Raw genomic sequence first — 21690 nt, 5'->3', positions numbered from 1 at the left:
CTCAATCCGCATGTGAAGTTCAAAGGCGATTTGAAACAAGATTCCGGGGTGTAAAAAGCTCCATGTCGTAAATAAATCACTTTTTATACTAGTTACGGAAACTTGCGCACTTGATTCACGGACAGTCTACAGTGCCGACCTCGTACGGCCGCGAGCGCCTCGCTTGCCGATAACGCAAACACTGACGAGGCGGTCTACACTTCAATGGATCGCTCTGTAGTATCTTGTATTCCGTACTTTAACAATGAAAGTCTTAAAGGGGCACAATACTTGTTACGTTCATTTACTTAAATAAATATGAAATACTACCTCTGTCCCATAATTATTGTCCGGTACACCTTTGTTTGTTGTCTCATAATAATTGCCCGATATTCAAACTGTGACACTTGTGTATACAGAAGAAGAACATGAAGCAAGGGAATGAGTCATACAACTTTACTACTCAAGGATCAGTACAAATTGTGCTTTCCATCTGCCTCTTCGTCTGTCATTTCTGTACTACCATTTTGACATACCGGACTATAATTATGGGACAGAGGGAGTACACATTAACAGAAAAACCATTGACAACATTTGAAAATACTAATAAAATATTATAAAAATTACATATTAATTATGAAGATAACAATTTAGTTACAATATAAAGTAATATAATTTCAACTTACGATAGCAAAGTGAAGATGTTCCCCACCAATCTCTAATTTCAGCTTTTTAAGGAAAGATGCCATTGCACTGCAAGGCCCACACCAATCGCTGTATATGTCTACCACTGCGAAGAAAGTAGAAAAAAAGAGTGAAATTTTTGTCATGAAAATTTGAAAGATATTTGAAAACAAAGGTTGTAAAGCAATTTGCACTATTCTTGCATTTCTTTAAATTACTGTTTGTTGTCGCGACACACGTTCATAATTTACTTGGGCAATATGAACATTCAATTATAAATGATAGGCATGTAGCAGACTCAAGCGAATATTTCCACTACAGCTAGTACAGGGAAATTTGAAAAAATAGCGAGGAAAAATCACCAGAGATTAAATTTGGCACATAGCTTCTTGGAAGCATGCTATTAAAACACACCCAGAGTGCTATCGCCACCATATTGAAAAATGGCACCAGTGCTGGAAAATTAGGGGAAATGCTGAAATACGTTCCAATTTAGAAAGGAATGGCAGACGACTTCTAAGAAACATATTATTTAACATATTAACTTCCCTACAAAACCATCTCAAGCAACAGTCGTCATATTGGGGGAATTAAGGCCTCCCAAATGGCGCTGTGGTAACGTCGTTGCCTTATAATCGATACCCGGTGGAGGCACATAGTGGTTCGGATCCCACTTTAAACTATAGGTCCAGTCCCAATTAACCTCACTGTGCATAAAGTGGACTTAAACACTAACTCAATCAATCGATCAATATTGGGGGAATTGTTGCCAGTACAGGCATATTAAACGAAAGTCTGGGTTAAATTGTCAGGTAAGTCATGGTTGTTTCTCTGTGTTCCTTAATCAGTGCTGAAGTCGAGGGTATACGGCGATATACGCCATATACCCTCTCGTAAAGATTTCTGGTAAGTAGGGAACGGATTTTAAGCTGCAGCACATTTTTAAAAATATAGCTGTTTTCATGCCGATCATTTGAGATATGTATTTTAGCACATGAAATCAAGTAAAATGAACACACCTTGTTTAACCTTTCTACACCTTTTCGTGAGATTAGCACATTTTCTGCCTCCTCTTTGATGCTTCAGCACCATTCTTCTTCGTTTTTTTTCAAACGTTGTTAAAAAAATTGGACAGAAAAATACAGGGTTTGTCCGGAAAGTAATAGGACTGATTTTTTTTCGCCGCGACTGTACTTCGGAGCGCGCGCGCACTGACTGTATTCGGTAGAGGGGATTCCTACCTAACCTACAAGCGGCTAGTCAGTTGTCTCCGAGCACCCGGAGAGTCAGGACAGGCTTTTTCGCGCGACGTGTTTCTGTGAGTGGTGCAAGCCGAAAATGCAGCGTTCGTTAGAGCAGAGGTACGCGATTAAATTCTGTGTGAAACTCGGTAAATCTGCGACAGAGACGTTTGATATGATCAAGCAGGCTTACCCAGATGATACTTTAGCAAGAAGTGGTGTGTTTCGGTGGCACAAGGCCTTTTCGGAGGGCCGGGAAGAGGTCGCCGATGAAGACCGTGCTGGAAGACCTTCGACTTCGACGGCGTCTCCTCGCCCAAAAAAGGCAAGAATGAGCAAATCCAAAGTGAAAACGATGCTCATTGTCTTTTTTGACATCAAAGGCATCGTCCACCATGAATTTGTTCCTCCTGGACAAACCGTCAACGCCAAGTTTTATGTGGAAGTGCTCAAGAGACTCAAACGAAGGGTCAATCGGTCCGACAAGACATCGCAGCCGACTGGAAGTTGCACCACGACAACGCCTCGGCTCACACCGCCTTTCTTGTGACCAGCTACCTGACCAAGGCAGGCATCCCAACGCTTCCGCAGCCGGCCTACAGCCCAGATGTGGCCCCCCCGGACTTCTTTTTGTTTCCTCGCCTGAAAAGGCCGATGAAAGGCAAGCATTTTGAGACGACAGAGGGGATCCAAGCATCTTGCACCGCGGCTCTAAAGGCTATTCCGGAGAATGCCTTCCGTGACGCCTTCAATGATTGGAAATCGCGCTGGCAGCGCTGTATCGACGCAGAAGGAGACTACTTTGAAAGTTTTTAAAGAATTGTAACGATTGGCTCAATAATTTTTTTTAAATCGACTCAGTCCTATTACTTTCCGGACAAACCCTGTAGATGATTTTCACTTTTCTTGAGCAGCTACATAAAATCCTATAGTCTCATTTTATAGAACAGAACGAGAGCTATAAAATGGTATAATATAATCACTGCAGCTCCAATAGTTCCCAAGATAATGTAGCAAAACCCGCGAGAGAAAACACAAACTTCAACAAAACATATTTGGCAGAACCATAGTTCTCTACGCGGTCCGCGCGCATTATATACACAAGGTGCAGAAAAAGAGAGCATTGAATAAAGGCATTTTATCAGCACCTTCTTGAAAACATTTTCAGAACCTTTTTTTCCCTTTCCCGACCATAATTTGCACTTGAAATCCTTTCCCTACTGATTAGCGTTTATCTTCTACTTTCATTTCGTTTATATTTACTTTATGCAAATGGCCATTACTCTAATGAGCTTATTGCTTCTCGTTTCACGTGATCAGGAACCTAGTGTCCAGAAGGCCTTCCAGTTGATCAGTTTAAGCCTCAGAAATATATGAAGACATAAATGCAAAACCACTTTGCTGCATATGTCGCTTATTCTAGAGTTTGTACACAACGTTCTTGTGACAGGTGTGGTGACGTATCGAAAGATACATTTTGGAGGTAGAAATAGCACCAGCAGAAGACTTACTGCTCAATGCAGTTTTCTTCACGTTTAGTGTTATTAACAGTAGGTTAACAGTATACAAACTGACAATTCAGAAAACAATATCAACAAGAACATAAAATACGATAACGTGTTGTACTGTATCCCTTACGTTCAAATGCAACCATTAAAATGTACGTTTCATATTTTAAAAACATGTTTTATCTACTGTATTATGCCTCCTTTATGCCAATCATCATAATCATCACTATTCTATCATCAATGACTTTTTTGCAGAACTTAAGGGATTTCGTCAACATATTTAATGGAAACATAATCAAAAAATAATGGAAATATGGTCTGCACTAAACGTTTCACGAAACGCAGCGACATCCTTTGAAAATTTTGGGCCTACAGCACTGCCCTTAATTCTTCAACTTATAAGGGTTCGTTGTCAGAATTACCTTAGAGATGTCAATGGTCTCAAGTTCTTATATTTTGCAAAAGAGAATCAAGCAAATCACTTTTTTCTCGAAAATATTATTCCCACTTTCAAAAACCTACTTCAACGTGAAATTCTGCCATTTGTGCGACGAAACACACAAGCCTTATAGTTGTTAGTTCTGTATAACAATTAAACTCCGTATAATAACATCCCCTTGACTAGTGGTGGCGATTAGGTGGGAGCGAGGGGAGACAGTTGCCCCCCCCCCCACTTTTTGTCACTTTCGCCCCAGCACTATGCTCAACCTTATCTACCAAGGGAAAGTAAACTGTCCTTGCCCCCCTCAGTTTTCGCGCTTGCCCCCCCCCCCCCCAGATTTGGAACTCAATCGCCGACACTGCCCTTGACCCTCGAATCCGATTTTCATGTGTGATGTGTCAACGCAACCAGACCTAGCGCCGCTACTGTTCCTTTGAAGTAGCTACCGAATTGTCAACGTCATGCTGGGTCTATACCGAAAATTTGGAGTTTCGCACCAAAAAGAAGAGCACCTACCACAGTGGCGTGCCGAAGGATGGATCACCCCTACTGGTCCAGTATTTCTTTAAAAAAATGTCGAAAGCAGGAAAAGATGGCAAGATGAGGGAAAACTAGTGAAAGAAGTATACGTACCCCCCTCCCCGCTTCTTTCGAAAATCCTGGACACGCCACTGACCTACCATTTGGCTACGTAAGGAACCACATAGTTAAAAGTGATTCATTAGAATTAGAATGGAAAAACATGTACACTGGCGTACGCAGGATTTTTTCGGGAGGGGCTGGAACTATAACGGTGGGAGAGTGAACATGTATGAAATACATTATTTTCGTCCAACACGGGGCCTGGCCTTCTTCTTCCCCCGCGCTTAGGTTTAAACAACTATAGAAACGACATAGCATAAATTTTGAAAAAAATAAATGATTAAATTAACCATGGCATCCAATTAGCTATATTTCAAGTCCCGATGTCTAAAATTCCATTTTGACAGCATGGATTTGCTGGTTCTGCGGCCAAGCGCGTTTAGTAGTCGACTTTTGATCTTGTCGTGTCCCGGCCTGTGTATCGGTCTTCTTTGTGAGTGGCCCTTCATCACACAATCACCACTCATCCAATTATTACTATTGTCTTTTGTATTTGTAGTTACACTTTATGGTTCCATCTAATTTTTGTGTATCTGTTGCCTATATGTATTATTTAACATTTAGCTTACTTCTCCATAGACAGTTTACCTTACATGTGTCATCATATTGACAAGGTTAGGTGGCAGAGCAGTCCTTGCTGAATCTCGCCCGCTTAATAAAGACAATTTATGATTATTATTATTATTATGCTCGTTACGATGTGGTAGAAAAACAACGCTTAATAACAAAAAAATCATACAAATACAGTAAAACCTCGTTAATCCGGACTAATGGGAGGATGAGTTAACGAAAGTCCTGATTAACTTAAATAACCTAAAAGAACAGTAGAAAGTGCATTAAAACTCAGTTTATAGCAACAAAACACGTTTATTATGGTGTATTTAAAGGGCATAGGCCTAAATACACTTTACAGTACAGTACAAAGTCTGAGGAAAACAAAATTTCACCAGTGGTTGACTGCCTATTCTTTGGGAAGTTCTCTTGCTGACTTCTAGCCACATTTGAAACCTTCCATTCTGCTTCCCCCCCCCCCCCCATCCGGATTAGGCGATGTCCGGCTTATCGGGTTTCGGATTAACGAGGTTTTACTGTACATACATATAAGTTGACATAATTTGTCTACAATTAACTTAAGTTTCCATATGCTGCACCGTAACATGCAGAATCAATAGAAACCTTTCTTGCTTTTTCTAAATAGCTTTTTCAGCTAAGGCCATGGGAAACTTCCTAGTATTCGATACTTTTGCTGTCGGGTACGAAAGTCGGTGATTTCGGGAAAAGAAGCTCAAAGAAACCTTCCGTGTCTTGAACCATGATCCAATACGTCATTTGTCATCCGTCGTGACAAAAGCTCCAACCTTTCCATTGAATTCCCTTGAATAACCTCGCCTGCTTTTCTACAAAGAAATCACGAAAAGTTATCAGTGTTACACGCGACAAAGGTGAAGTATGTGAAGTTCAGGAATGCTTTGTTGTCCTTGCTCAAAGAGGGAATTGTATCGATGCCTAAAAATAGCTAATTTTCCAATAAGAATGGCAAAAACTTGCTAAAATTCACGATGTATCCTGTGTGTGGTATTCGAGAAGCTTCCAGTAGGGGAAATTCCAGCAACTATTTCCACGATGCATCGGGAAAATATATACAGTAAACTCTCTTTAATTCGATCTTGGATAATTCGAATTATTCGGTAATACCCTTGGAACTATTTTTAACGCTTTTTGATGATTCGAACCTTGGAGTAGAGAGTGCACTGTAAATTATGTATGTAGTTCTCCTAAGTTGCAAAAATTGGCACTCAGAAGGGCTGATGCAGAAACCAGAGGGGAGAAATCTTCCTCATCCCTCTTCAAATAACACCCCCTGCTGTACCCAACAGAATGGACGGCAACAGAAAAGGAAATCTGCAATTTTGACGTCTTCGCCGTACAAGTTCGACACCCGTCATGAAGAAAAGAAAATGGATCAAGAAAGAGAAAGTGGAAAAAAGAGGAAGCTCTTTCAAGATGAATCTTCATCACCCAAGAAGAGAAAACTACAAAACAAAGAGAAGACGACAAAGCAAAGAGGGAACAACAAAACAAAGAGAAAACGACAAAACAAAGAGAAAAAGAGGATTTACGTGGAAAAAGTAAAGCTAAGACTAAGGATGATTGTTCATCTAATTAAGAGGATGCAGCTTGCAACTTCAAAGATCATTACTCCAACCCACGAGACAAGGGATGGATGCAGTCTCAGCTGGGCCGATAAAGACCTGCAGTGGTGCGGAGTGAGAAGACAATTATTTTACATGTGATCTTTGTCAATAAGCCTTACGTTTAACCATGTAAACAAAAATATTTGGTTGTTTTGCTAAAAGTTTGAGATTCACTCATATCCTATATCATTAACCCTTCGTTGGTATACGTCTTCCAGAGTAACACGGTTGGTATACGGTGAGCACCGCACTCACAATGAATTTTATTGTTTTTTTGGTCATTTTCTAGAATATATTTTAACATTCATCATGTTAAAATAGTTTGTAAATATGTATTGCCTAATAAGTATATCACTTATAAGTTAAATATATCTTATATTTTTATATAATAACAAAATTATATTCTTGTATGGCAATATTACTGATTATGTATTACGAGAGACAAATTATCAAGGAAAACATAACAATACGAAGAAATTTTTCAGCGAAAAATGCAGGCTCGACCAGGACTCGAACCCGGGTCTCTGGCATACCGGTGAGGCCAGGCCGGCTCGGTAGCTCAGTGGTTAGAGCAATGGCACGGTTCGAGAACCGGGTTCGAGAACTGGGTTCGAGTCCTGGTCGAGCCTGCATTTTTCGCTGAAAAATTTCTACGTAGTACAACTCCTGTGTGCCTAATGTACAAAAACATAACAATGTTTATAATTTTATTAAGAATTTACTTTTGATGTTTACTAATTTGCAAAACATTAGTAATATATTAATAATTTATTACTCTTTGATAGAGGGTACATTATACTTCATAGTTTCAACTCGACCAATATATTGAAGGGAAAATAGGAAGTAAAAATAAGTTCCTCTTCATAAGGAGAATAATCCTTGTTGCTATCATTATCACTTTTCAATAACTCGTCGTCAGCAAACATTATCTTCTGAGCTTTAACGATCAAACATTCTACCCAGGTCTTGTCTTTTCTCATCACTTACTGTAATTCAGTAAGCCATACTCGAAACTTCTGTTCTTCATTCGTGACGAATATAAGATATCAAAACTCATTTAGCCAGAAAAAGTAGCCGTAATAAGTGAATAGAGTCATATAAAATAATTGCTGAAGAATCCAATCAGAAAACAGTGACACAACACGAATTCAGTAAGCACAGAAATAAAATCTGTTTACAGAAAATGTTACACGGTTGGTATAAATGTGTGAGCCCGGCGCTCACAAAACACAGACTATCACCAAAATGACGTGCCTGCGCAGAGAACAATGCCACAACCTATAACTGGGTATCGTCTGGTCATAGACATTCCAAATAACAGCTACACAATACCAGAAAGTGATATCATTATCTGGGCCTAAAAAACGTACAGGGTGAGCGTCGCGCTCACAAGTATACCAACGGAGGGGTAATTCCGGCTGATTTGGCTTTTTGTAAAAATCTTAATATGATTGATTGAGTTGGTGTTTTAAGTCCACTTTATGCACAGTAAGGTCAATTGGGACCGGACCTACAGTTTAAAGTGGGATCCGAACCACTATCTGCTTCCACCAAGTATCGAACCCGGGACACCTTGATTACAAAGCGACGACGCTAACACTGCGCCATCAGGGAGGCCCTAATATGAAGTAAATTAAAACACCAATGGTATTTTTATAGTTACAGCATTAAAGCATAACAAATGCATAGCAACTATACTGGTTTCCATTAAAGTTTGTAAACAATCTTGGCTTCGGCAAGCCAACAAACCTTAGCTACCCGATTCTACCCCACTTTCTCCAAACCAAAAGGTCACGGTTCAATTCAATTTTGGGGGACACATTTCACTGTTATGGTCTACCAAGCCGAAAATCTAATTATGATTTTGCTTTCCTGTGCCTGTAAGGGACTTTAGTAGAAAACAGTGACTACTCACTCGAAAGTAAAAAAGACGTGCTTCTTTGTCGTTTCTTTCCCATCGTAACCCATAAAACATAATGCAGACACGCACCGCAAGTACCGACTGCTAGTTATCTCTAATTAGAAATCTCCCGCGTTTCGTGCAAGGAAATTTATTGTTTTACAGTTCCCGCGTTTCCTGTCTTGTTCCCAGTCTACTAAATTGCGTGCGGTTAGCGAACTATAACTTGGGCCTTCGTTACGACCAAAAGAATATCCAAGCAAATTAACATCAGCTGCCAAACTTGAACTTTTTCTTGGCAGCAGAAATTGAGACCTAACTCATCCAGATTTCTGTTTGACGTCACTGAATCAAGTAAAATAGAAAAACAAACTATGTTAACATTATGCATCCCTGTAGCACGAACTTCCATATTATTATTACAAAATATTCGTGTTAATATTGAACCAAATAGCCTTAGAAGGGAAACATATAAAATAATAAAATAAAAATTACTTTTAAAAAGATCGTAAAATACTTTTAAATACTAATCGAAACCACGGACGTCCGAAAGGGGGGGCAAGGAGACCACCCCCCTGGAAAATGAACGACAACCTAAAATTATATATTTCACACATATAATTTCATTTCAGTTACAGGAATTTATGTTTGTTATTAGATGGGCTTTGCAGGAACATGATGACTTCAAACTGAATCAGTGTTTTTTGAGGGGCCAACATTATTATGGTAGAAAGCCTCATTTGCCCCTTTGGCTTCATAGCGCGATACCCTCACCTCCTCCAATAATGGTTGCAGTTCTCTTCTGTTCCATAAAACACATGATTGTATAGTGCTTAACAATGTTAAGTATATGACATAGGTTAAACCCCTGAAATTTGTTCTGTCTACAGTCATGCTATTTGACTGTGAATTTACCAATTCGTAAGATTTGTCAATAGCATATTATATTCTTTGATCGTTATTCAACTTGCCTGTCTATTGAAATTTTATGTGATTATCCACAAAATAAAATTTTAATAAATGAGTTCTTGAAGTGGAAAACTATAAATAAAACTCACAAGTACGTATGTACTGTAACAATTTCATGTAAGGCATTTTCTTGAAAACGGCTTCACAATTGTATGTTCTAAAGGGCGCCACTGAAACTTTCTGTTATTCACAAATGTATTCAGCAAAAAAACGTGAAGTCTCATGCTATTTATTATCTCTACTTTCCTGAAAGTTTTGCGTGACATATTTATGTAAAAAGATCTATTTATTTTTAACATATATTACACCAAAGTGATCTTATTATGAATATTGTAGTAATACTCAAAAAGCAAATTAGTTGAATTCTTTTAATCAACTTTTCATCCAATTTTCGATAAATTATTCTCCTAACCACTGTTATAGGTTTAATGAAACGATTATTCAACTGTTCATACACTAAATGCTGAAAAAGTTTTCAATATTTTAACCAACATCTACATGTACTTTTGGCAGTGTGCGAATTAACGGGGAGATGCCTGGAATTCCCCCCCCACAGAAACAATATTTCAGACAAAAGAAAATTATTTTTATTCCTGCCAGGGATGTTTTATCCTCCTCAAAAGAAATGGGATTAAAATCACATTAGTGTATTTCTTAACTAACAAACACAATTAAAAAAATCTATCGTGTCCAATAACACTCCAGTCATCAAAGAGTTCCCTGTCTAAAAGTATGCAGCCTTGTGGATTAAAGAACACCATTCTACAACTGGCCAACCTCACCGAGCCAATACGACAGCAGGATGTTTTCAGCTTAAGTTTCCATGGCATAGTGTTGATCATAGGCGTACACTTGCCCCCTCAAAATTTTCGGATTTATTAAAATTTACAACTTAGGGGGAGCAAAGTAATAAAGAATAATATTTGTAATTTCAGAAACGTCACAGTTATTTAGGAAATAATCATGGACGCTGTTTTCATGGATGGATAACTTTTCGAGTCTCATCCCCCAAAGTTAAGCCCCAGGTTTGATTGTACCCCCTCAAAATTAGGCCCCCCGTTTAATTCTGTTTCCCTCAAAATTATGCCCACATTAGATCTGCCCCCTCAAAATTAAGCCCACATTAGATCTGCCCCTTCAAAATTAGGCCCAGTTTTGTTCTGTCCCCTCATAATTAGGCCCAGTTTAATTCTGTTCTCTCAAAATTAGGCCCAGTTTATATTTGGCCCCCCAAAAATGGGCCCAACTTTGATTCTGTCCCCTCAAAATTAGTCCGTTTAATTCTGCCCCCTCAAAATTAGGCCCAACTTTGATTCTGTCCCCTCAAAATTAGGCCCAGTTTAATTTTGCGCCCTCAAAATTCAGCCCAACTTTGATTCTACCGTCTCAAAGTTAGGTCCAAAGTTACGCCTATGCATTAAAGTGTTCACAAGAAACTTGTACGTAGGTTAGATGGGCATTAAATGCGAATTTGAGAATAGAAATATGGTCAAGTTTTCTCAGTGTTACTAGTTATGTACGAGTTTGTGTTTTCTAAGAATGTAAATACACTGTTTCAAAATTACGTTTAAATGCTATCAGATTTAATGACCTAGATTAGAATCAATGTTCTAAGGTACGTAGAACCGCAAGGCAATAGTTTACTTTACTGACTGGTTTCATGTACGTACAAATATGCGTACCCAAACAAACCTGCATCCCGAAATGAAATCATAGATACGTCACTGAGAGGGCACCCTCCCTTCCCTCAAAGCAAGGAGCTTAATTCGCACAGTGACTTTTGGACCAATCTTCGTCCAATACAGGCACATTCAAAGAGCAGGTGCAACAAACTGAATTGTGCTTTTCGACTTCTTGAACTCGTAAAGTGACTGAAACCTAGCTCATTTTCATGTTATGAACATGACAAAGTACATTCGGAAAAGAAATGGCTGCACGTCACGAAATCAAGACATTTGGAAAGGAATATTCCATTGTAGCAATTTTTATCTAGGAAGAAAGTTTTGACGTTCACTTTGAAGTACAAGGTGAAATGCCCGTTATACATCATAGTCAGTGGCAGAATGAGGACTTACAATGTGTGCAAGGCGAGAAAAGGAAGGGGACGATACAAATTTGATCAAAACACCGGGTGCAATAACTTTGACGGTTCAGGAGTTCGCTTAATACTCATCGAAGCCAGTAATGATTTGAATCGTAGATATGGATGTTTGTGTTCGTTTATAAATTTCATTATATATATACAACTTTGTTATCTTGTTATATATCTAAAGGATCAATAGTTCACATGAATAAGAGAGAGGAGGCGAAATGAAATGAATGAGTTAAAAATTTTGAGTGTGTTGGCACATATGGCGATTTTGTTCCCTTCAAAGCATCTAAAATTCTTACCTTAAAGTTAAATAAGGGGTGTAAAAAGGTTAGAAGTGTAAGGTCGTAAAAGGACCTGCACAGGACATACACAACACGTTAAATTACTTCCTTAGAGACGGTATCTCATCTCACTGTTTCTTCTAAGTACCAAGAACGGAGCAAAGAAACTCATTCTGCAGCTCCCGTCTGCATCAGCAGACTTGGCGGTAGCATCTGCTACTTCGTTCCGTGAACCACTCTCAAAACCTAACATATAAGAAGTTGACAGGTGGACTTTCTCATGTGGTGCTTGATGAAACACTCCACTTCCCCTTTCTTCCCTCAGAGAAATAATGCTAATATTCAATGTGCAGAGTATTATTTATTTATTAACACTTTGTTTTAAATGACGGAGTTAAGGCCGTACAAAGACTTTTCTTCCACTCAACAATACACATAAACTTATACATTATTGTATTAAACACAAAGTACATTAAGTCATTTGACATATGTCCATACACACACACACACACACACACATTATACTCATACACACAAGTCTTAACGCGCTGAATATAGCACACAAAATTCAAAATATATAATACACAAAATGCGAAATATGGAATGCAAAATTTAAAATTGTATTTAAGTAACTGCAAGGTATTTTAAGAATTCATTCACTTGCATATGCCCTTTAGTCTGCTTGACAGGGGAAGATCTAACGACTACCCTGAAGAGAGTGGCGAACACGTCTGCTAAAGGAAGCGACGGAGCTTACTGCTCTAGTGCTTTCTGGCAACTGATTCCATAGTCTTACAGCCGATACAGAGAAAGAGTTGGAGAAGAAGTTTGATCTGTGGACGGGGATAGAGAGAGATGAGGAGCTGCGTGATCTGGTGTCGTGATCATGAAATTCGTGAAGAAATTGGAAGCGAGAGAGGAGATAGGAAGGTGACTTGAGGTTGAGAACTTTGTAAAGTAAAATCAGAGTGTGCAGCGTTTGTTTTTCTTGCATGCGTAGCCACCCCAATTTGAGAAAATAAGGGGGTAATGTCGTCAGACAAAGTTTTAATCTTCCCGACTCCCTGTTACCCACGTTGGAGGATGGTGTGAGTGTTTTAACTAATGCTTAGATTTTTTTAGAATCACGAGCCTTTTACACTGTCTCTAAGTGGGTATTTTAGTGTATCGTTACATTTTCAATGTGTTGTGTATGTCCCGTGCACGTCCCTCTAGAACCTTGTACTTTTTACTTCGCTCAAAGCGCTTTTACACTTCCATTTTAAAAAATTGTATGTAATAAGTTATGCAAAAGGTTCTCTCCACACATAATACCAATGATGCAAATCAACCATATATGCTGACGCACACGTTTAATTCATTCATTCATTTATCACTGTTTTACATTAATCAATTACTATATTCTGCCTTTTCATCCATATCGAAAGTTAATACTACATGCCACGGATTCTCAATACCAGCTTAGGTATTGCAGTTAATCAACAATGTGTTTATGAAAACCAAAACATAGAAATTTGAAACTTTCAGTCCAACTTTAGACAGACACTAAGCAAAGGAAACCAATTGCAGAGTGGGGAATATTAAATAACTATAATTTCTAAACAAGCATGGCGAGACTGTGAGCAATTGCAACTTATTTTGTTACTATGGGAAGTCATAGAGTAGAATGCAATCGGCTGGCGTGTATTTTATCCACAATATGTCTGTAATTATCTTCAATAGTTTGTGAAGGCCAAGCAAGTGGAAATTGTTGCATGCTTTTGTTAAATTTGAAACAATATAAAACAGACAACTTACAATAAAATAATCTACATAGTGTGAACCCCCTTACTTAATATTTTATTTCCATGAAGGGTTGTATACTGTACCTCTTATAAAGCCTGGCTCATTAGTACTTCATTCTAGTGTGCCCTCGCAAATAGACGTTAGTCTCGTCAAAAATGTTAAATGTGTAATAAAAAGAGGAAGTTGTATTTTGAACATATACACTCTTTTGTTATTATTATTATTCAAATCTACTATTAAAAATTTAAATAACTTTATAACTCGAGCGTCGAGCTAATTTTAATTAGTATTAGAACGCACTTCTGTTTCCTACTGCACATGTATATCATCCAATGCGAGCAACTAATCTACTAATCTATTAATCTCGTATTAATGATCATAGTGATTGTTCTTTGAATTACTGGTGGAACAGTTCATAAGACACGTATACCGTACTTTTATACAGGGTGACCCAGAGATGTATACCCATTTTGGAATGAACTTTACACAGTTAATTGTACACCAAACTCTATTATTTTTGTTGTATAATGTGTGTGATATATTGCCATTTATTTTACAATTATTTATTGCAGTTTCCATGGAGTCGTGGTCGGTGGAACATCGCGTGTTCATGTATGATGCCTATGTTCCAGCTCAGAGGTTCATCACCTGGTGGTGTTTTTGGAGTTACAGTGCCTGTACTTCGAAACTGCTTAACTCATTTTAAGATTGTTTTGCATGTTGGAACTGATCCATACTGCCTTACGTGGAAGTGCCGGCGGAATAACCTCTGAGCTGCAGCCACTGAGTCGCCGTTTCGCACATAGGCATCATACGTGAATACGCGATATACCACCGACAACGACTGCATGGTGACTGCAATAAATAAATAAATAAATGTAAAATAAATGGCAATATATCACACACATTATACAACAAAAATAATAGAGTTTGGTGTACAATTAACTGTGTAATGTTCATACCAAAATAAGCATATATCTCTGGCTCACCCGGTATAAAAATATTTTCTTAAGTATTGTTGTTCTTGATTTGGTGTTTTAAGTAAACTTTATGCACAGTAAGGCTAATCGGGACTGGACCTACAGTTTAAAGTGGGATCCGAACCACTTGTGCCTCCACCGGGTATCGAACCCGGGACCCCTTGATTGCAAGGCGACGACACTACCACTGCGCCATCGAGGAGGCCTTTCTTAAGTATTGGGGAATTCGTCCCTTCAAACCCCAGCTACCCACGCCAGTATTAATCATTTTCAAATGGATTTCCTTTGCCAAAAATTAGTACACAGGAATTTCCTAAATAGCCTACATTAACTTTACTGCAGATAATAAAATAAATGGCAAGTGAACATTCTCATAAGGCGCTTGATGAATATCAGTTTGGAATATCAGCATGCAATAAAAAAAAAGACATCGATTTGAAAATTTTCACTTAATTTCCTTAATTCTGAAATTAAATATTATCGAATAATTTCTAGCGAGAAACAAGGAGAATACATATCTGAAAGGTTTCCTGTACAATATCAGTTAATCTGAGTAAAATTTCTACTTGCCTACTAATCCCTCCAATTCCAGAAGCTTCTGCCAATCCTCGTCGGTATTCACTTCTGCCTGAAGGGCTGCTGCCTCTCCCTTCTTTCTGCCCGCCATCTTGCGGGCGAAAGCATATGCTTTCTGAAAAGAAAGTTGAAGAATTTAAAGTGTGCCTATTCTATTTAATGTGGAAACGTTGTGGAAACTGAACCAGCGGCAACAAAATCAGACGGTTGGCCAGAAATGCATTGTTGCCACATATGAAAAAGGTAAAGTGAGCGGAGATCAACAGATAATACTTCCTTCGCATAATGTCGCAACGTTCACCATGCAGCGTTGCCAAACCCAAAATAAAAGAGATAGAGTTGTCATCACTGATCTTGACAGCAAGCAATGACCTCATTTTTGTGCCGCGCATATTACGTAGACGGGCTGCAAAACAAGAACATACAGTACATTGTCATAAACGTTCGGACGAATCAAATTGTGAGTAGGGGCACCGGCGGATGTGGCAATAACGCAAGTTCTGCGAGCCGCCTCATTCCGTGTCTCCAAGTATAAAGTTCTCAATCTCCCGAAACAAAGACTCAACTCGTTCAAACCCAATCATTATTTCCCCTTTTTCTCTCTCTTTATATTTATATACGAGTATATAATAGAGAGATGACGAGAATGATTGGGGTATGTGTATATAATATCCGCTCGGTGTTCTTGTCACCGATAGTTCCCGGGTTCGAGTCCAGGCTTGGCTTGGGCATGGATATTTCTTGTGTGCATATAATCATCACTTGTCCTCATTTGAGCGATTAGCCAAAAGTGGCACAGAAGTATAGGAGACATCAGTACATCAGAACAGGGATGCCCATCCCCCCCCCAAGGCCTATGACGCACTCCCCCCCAAAAAGGTAGAACATTCGCCCCGCCCCCAAAAATACTCAAATTATTTTGGTGAGACAAAATTTGCGGAACAATATAATACAGACATCTTTAAGCAATATATGTTTACTTTAGGTACTGTAGGTTCACTTTCATGTTTGTTAACATCAAACGTACAATCTGCTGAGGCTCACTGCCATTGTTGGTGTACTGAACCTTTTTCTTAGCAGTTTGTCTGTTTGATTAACCTTGTATTAATGCGAACAGCACGTCCCCCCTTCCAAACCAATTCTAAAGGATAAGAACTGATGTTTCATTTTAACCCTATCGCCACGATCACCTACAGGCAGGTAAGAAAACTGTACATACAGGGACAATTGTATTAACAATAACTAAAAATCAGTAACAAGTCAATCAAACGAAACGATCACCCCAATTTTGAGTGAAGATATATATAATTGGTATAAAATTTTGTCCTAAAACTCCCATGACGCAGGCGCGACATGAAACCCCTCTGTGGACACCCCTGCATCAGCACTACGATAAATATAAAATGACAAAAATATTTCAACAAAGTAACAGGGGGGTGGCGAATTAACTAAGGAATACTGTGCATTTCCCTTCCATATATATCGCCCCTTTGAAATAAGTATTGTAAACAATGAGGAGGCGTTGTAGGAATACTGGCAGAGAAGGAAATTATCTCCCGCCCCTACAAATACCACCATCGTGAACACTTTTTCAGTTGAAAGTGGAAAACGTGAAAGAAATCTTTGTGTAAATCATTCCAATATTACTTTATTAAAAGCGAGGGCTTAATGACCACCGACCTTTGTCATCTAATTCACTTGATGGTTACCGGAAACAAAAGAATATCGATTTAACCATTAAATCACCGCACACATTACTTTACTTAACAGGATGAACTGGGGCAATATTGATTGCACCATGTAATTCATGTGCTTCCTCCTTATATTGCATATTACTATGGTAGGAAATGAAAAGTCAAAACACAAATTGACATAACATAATGATTCATTGTATAATTAAATATTCTCAGGTATATATTATTCTCTCAATACAACCATTTCACCATTTATTCTTAACATGCATAGTTTCTGATCAAGGGCATCGAGGGCGGGGGGAGGAGAGGCAAACCGGTCTGAACTCCCTAGAAACTGGTAATGCTCATTTTATAAATAACAGAGCTAAAGTTTAGTTATTCAAATAGAATAACGAGGTAGGGGAGAATGTATTAGATCAATAAAATTGACTGTAAAACACAATAACAAGGTTATGTTGTCATAGTATATCATTTAACCTAATCCAAAGAATAAATTGCTCCTAAAGTTTTCAAAATTCTAAAAATGAAATTTTAACGAAAGTTTTATGTCTAGTTCGCCCTCATTTCTAACTTTTTTCTTGAATTTTAAAAAAATAGAGTAACCATGCATATCAGTGTATGAAATATTAAGTGTATGAAATACAAAAAACCTGAAAAACTGTTGTACTGGATAATCATTCATACGCCGGATCTAGTGGAAAAGTATCTAAAAGATATAAGTGAGAGTGACCCTGCATCTCAATTTTTAAAATTAAATGCAATGCTGTAACTTCATTCTATCTCGTGAGTGAACAATCTAAAATTGTTATTTGCATAAAAATTCAAGTATTATATATAATTAAGTTAGAAGGTAGAAGGTACTAGTATTAGAACCAATTAATTTCTCCTTTAATTGTTACATGAAGCCGCGGCAGCTCAGTCGTTAGGACGTCTGACTACCATGCGAGAGACCCGGGTTCGATCCTCGGTGGGGGAGAACTGGGATTTTTTCCACCTGTTCAAGCGGCTCTGGCATCGTATAAAGTGGGTACTTGGAGGAAACTCTGGCGGGTAAAAGGCGGCCAGGGGCGTGGTGCTGATCACATCACCCCCACGTTCGGCCGTGATCAAGAAAGTGTGAGGCCTTAACTCCACACCCCCTATACGCCTTCATGGCGTGGTACAGGGGAGCATTTTACCTTTACCTTTTTTAATTGTTGCATTTTCCACTCAACTCTACTACAATATTAAAAGGTCAATTATCTTCTATCTTTGTTTGAATAATTTATTTTCATCATGTGACAATTCACATAAATTAAAGGGATTTTTTTATAAAGGAAGAGACAGTATTTCGTCTGCCCCACCCGTGGCACAAAATTGTCCGTTGTCCGCTTATAGCTAGAAATCTTGGAAACTATTTTAAGGATAGTTCTGTTTAATCAATAGTGTTAAGTTTCACATTTCATTGCACAGAACTGTAAGAAAAAATCAGTAGAATAGTTACTTTAATATAAAAAATGTACTGCGCGTGTCCTACCTGTAACAATGAAATGCCCCAATAATAATAATAATAATAATAATATGGAATAAATGTGTTAATTTTTATTAATTTGTAATAGTGATTGTATAATAATCATAAATATTATTGTCATTATTTCTATTACTCAAGTTTTATCAACGACTTTATCATCTCTACAAAAAATTCTGGCAAAGCCATGCGTCTACCGCACAAAAAGGGGTGTAGAGTAACTAAAATTCAAAATTGATACAAATTTTAATTCAGAATCCTTGAGTGAGGAGCAATTGCAAGGGTTGGATAAAATTAGCGGCCATTTTCAAGCCACGTGACTTTTGTGTGTTGGACTGTGTTTGGTGTTAACTAGCTGATAGTGGGTGAGATGTGTGAGTAAACGTAGTGGCGAAGGTGTTTATGTGTTTATGAGCCGAGAGTAATGACTACCCTTCCGACTTTTTGTTGTGAATTTTGAAAGTAGTCCATGAGAAAACACTTGATTATGTAGCTTCTAACATAAGACCCGTTCTATCTTTCAATCTGTTAACCTGATGAGAATATTGAAGTAATCTTAGTGTGTCCGTGGGGCGTTACCCCCACACCCCTATACACCTTCATGGCGTGGTGCTAAGCACAGAGGACCACTTTACCTTTATATATATATATATATATATATATATATATATATATATATATATATATATATATATATATATATATATATATATATATATATATATACTCTTAGAGTGTCCAATCAGAACCTTAACTGCCTACGAAAGTTGAATTTTATTGTTTTTAAAGAACGTGGCCTTGTCAGGCCTTGACAACAACCGAAAGTTTTGAACATGTGGAATATTTGGACACAAAGCTTCAAAGTTGTAAATGTGGAACACATGCGATACATGTCGAATATGTTTCACCGCACAGATTTGTAACGCAAATAGTTGTCTTTCAATTACAAACCAATTTATGATTAAATTGATTTAGTTTTTGATTTGCATCTATGAAAACACTGGCAATATACTTTAAAAAATGTAGTTAGTGTTTTGATTAGTGTTAGTGATTTGTTTCGTGATGCAAATATGAAATCTATGCACAATGCTATTAACGAGATATGCACAACCCCACACACTCACATGTGTGTGTGTGTGTTCACACAATGCATAAATGTATATTATATAACACAAAAGCTCAAATAATTTCAATGGTAGTACATTCAAACCGCTAACGTTTGATACCAATAGCTTAGATCAGATTCTATTAAATGTAATTCATTTTACAGATCCTCGCACACAACGTTCGCAAATAACATACTAGAACCTCCCAAATGGTGTAATGGTAAGAATTTTAGTTTGGGTTAATTTTTAAAGTATACTTTATACCGAGAAATGCTAACTGGCACTGAATCTACAATTCAGAGTTGGATCCGAACCAGTGCATACCTTCACTGATATCGAACCCGGGACCCCTTGATTACAAGGCGACGACGTTCCAACTACGCCATCGGGGAGCCCTGTGCAGTGGTAACTTCGTCGTCTTGTAATTAAGGGGACCCGGTTTAGGTATATGGTGGTTCGGAACTTACTTTAAACTGTAGGTCCAGTCCCGATTAGCCTATACTAAAACATCAGTGTAGTTATCAGTGGTATAATTACTATTTTTCTATTTTCATTGCGTCGATTTTCAATCTGCCTACGTTAATAGCGACGATGAGATGGAATGACGAAGCAACAAACACAACAAAACTTAGACGAGTTACCCAGAATTTGAACCTAGAAACCCTATTTTGTAGCGCTCTAGGAGACTAGTGAATGTTATTGGCTAATAGAACAGTTGGTAATTCAATAGTGTAATTTTTCAAGAATATTTATAAAAGTCAGATACCGATTTTTAAAGTGCGTGCTATATTATTATGTACTTGGCATGCTTTACTTAAAATTTAGTTACAATACTACAAATTCTTAATGAATAGTAGGAAATGATAATGGAGAAGACATACGGTAGATTCATATGAGGTATTGTTTACCTCCGTGAGGGAGTATGTAACAGAGCGTGCTATGACGGATCCCGTTCTGGACATGCGTGTTCTTTGTGAATGCCCCTTCATCAATTTCGTCATTCATCCTCATCGTCGCGATTAGCCAAAAGTGGCAGAAAAGCGACGTTATATAAAAATCCAATTCAATCAAATCATATGGGGTACTTTATTTCTCGATGGAAACGAATTTAGAAATGTTGTTTGAAGTTTTGCTTTACGTTCACTTTGTGCACAGTTAGGCCAATCGGGACTGAACCTACAGTTTTAAGTGAGATCCGAATTACTGTGTCTCCACCGGGTATTGAATTTAGAAATATAGAACATAATGAATTCAATTTCGAACAATGTTCCGAAATTTGGTATCTACGGGATGAGTTAGGCCTCGACTAGCCATCGAAAAGTTATGTAAAATAAAAGAAACAAAGAGTAATGCTCATTACATATTAACGAACTTTCGTCCGTTGTTATAATGACGTCAACATATAGTATCGAATTTCCTATAGAAGTTACGCTATCAATAATATACGCTCTACGTACCGAACGGGTCCGCTTCATCGTGGAAAGCACAAGGAAAAACACACCACCACTCAGTGCAATAGGAACCAGCTAAATGAAAGGCAAAAGTCCAAACCAAAGGCACGACTAAATGGGAGACAAGATCCAATTAGAAGTAATGGAAGGTTATGGAAATTGCAAGACCAAAAAAGAAAAAAGGAAGAGAAAAACGGATATGAGAAACGAGGGAGATGGAGAGATAGTTAGGGAACAAGTTTCGTAAAAGAACAACCATACCATTATCTTGAAAGACATGCAAAAGGCCTTAGATGCGTCTTCTGATATCCGTGACACGGTGGAACGAAGATGGTCCCCCTCCTGCATGCGAGTGAGTTGGTAAAACAAAAAAATATAGGCCTTTTCCACCACTGATGGCTTTTGCGGATTCCGTGGTAGATGACGTGAGGGTCGGTCCGGCTCCCCCGTTAATCTATCAAGGCGACACCAGGCTAGTCACGACAGAACTGCGGGGGAAGAGGGGGGTGGCAGGAGAGTAGGGTAAACAACAGGCATGCGCTGAAATGTGGAAGTCGCACGCGATATTCCCACTGCGGTAACTAGCTAATATATGCTCTCCGTTAGTGTAGGTTAATAGAAAACTTTTCATTACGTTTCGTTTCCTCAAGCCTGCCTG

The 21690-nt window shown here is 38.3% G+C and overlaps 1 protein-coding gene across 4 annotated transcripts in view; it reads right to left on the bottom strand.

Moving 5' to 3' along the window:
* LOC145980044 (thioredoxin domain-containing protein 6-like) overlaps positions 1-21690 on the bottom strand; it is a 109416-nt gene that overhangs the window by 38293 nt on the left and 49433 nt on the right. Inside the window, exons 1-3 of one of the 4 annotated variants that reach the window (XM_083113025.1) lie at positions 21294-21436; positions 15269-15389; positions 666-769 (exon numbers count right to left, since the gene is read on the bottom strand). In XM_083113025.1, coding sequence (XP_082969151.1) covers positions 666-769; positions 15269-15389; positions 21294-21380 — 312 coding nt within the window. In that variant the 5' untranslated portion in view covers positions 21381-21436. Of the gene's footprint in view, positions 1-665; positions 770-15268; positions 15390-21038; positions 21124-21293; positions 21437-21690 lie in introns of those variants that run through there. The other 3 variants (XM_083113023.1, XM_083113024.1, XM_083113026.1) reach the window with 3 other exon arrangements.

The sequence above is a fragment of the Lepisma saccharinum genome, chromosome 27 (genome assembly GCF_977018435.1).
Source record: "Lepisma saccharinum chromosome 27, izLepSacc3.1, whole genome shotgun sequence".
In the NCBI taxonomy this organism is placed as follows: Eukaryota; Metazoa; Arthropoda; class Insecta; order Zygentoma; family Lepismatidae; genus Lepisma; species Lepisma saccharinum.
The sequence above is the reverse complement of the archived record's forward strand: the minus strand, read 5'-3'. Positions and strand labels throughout refer to the sequence as shown.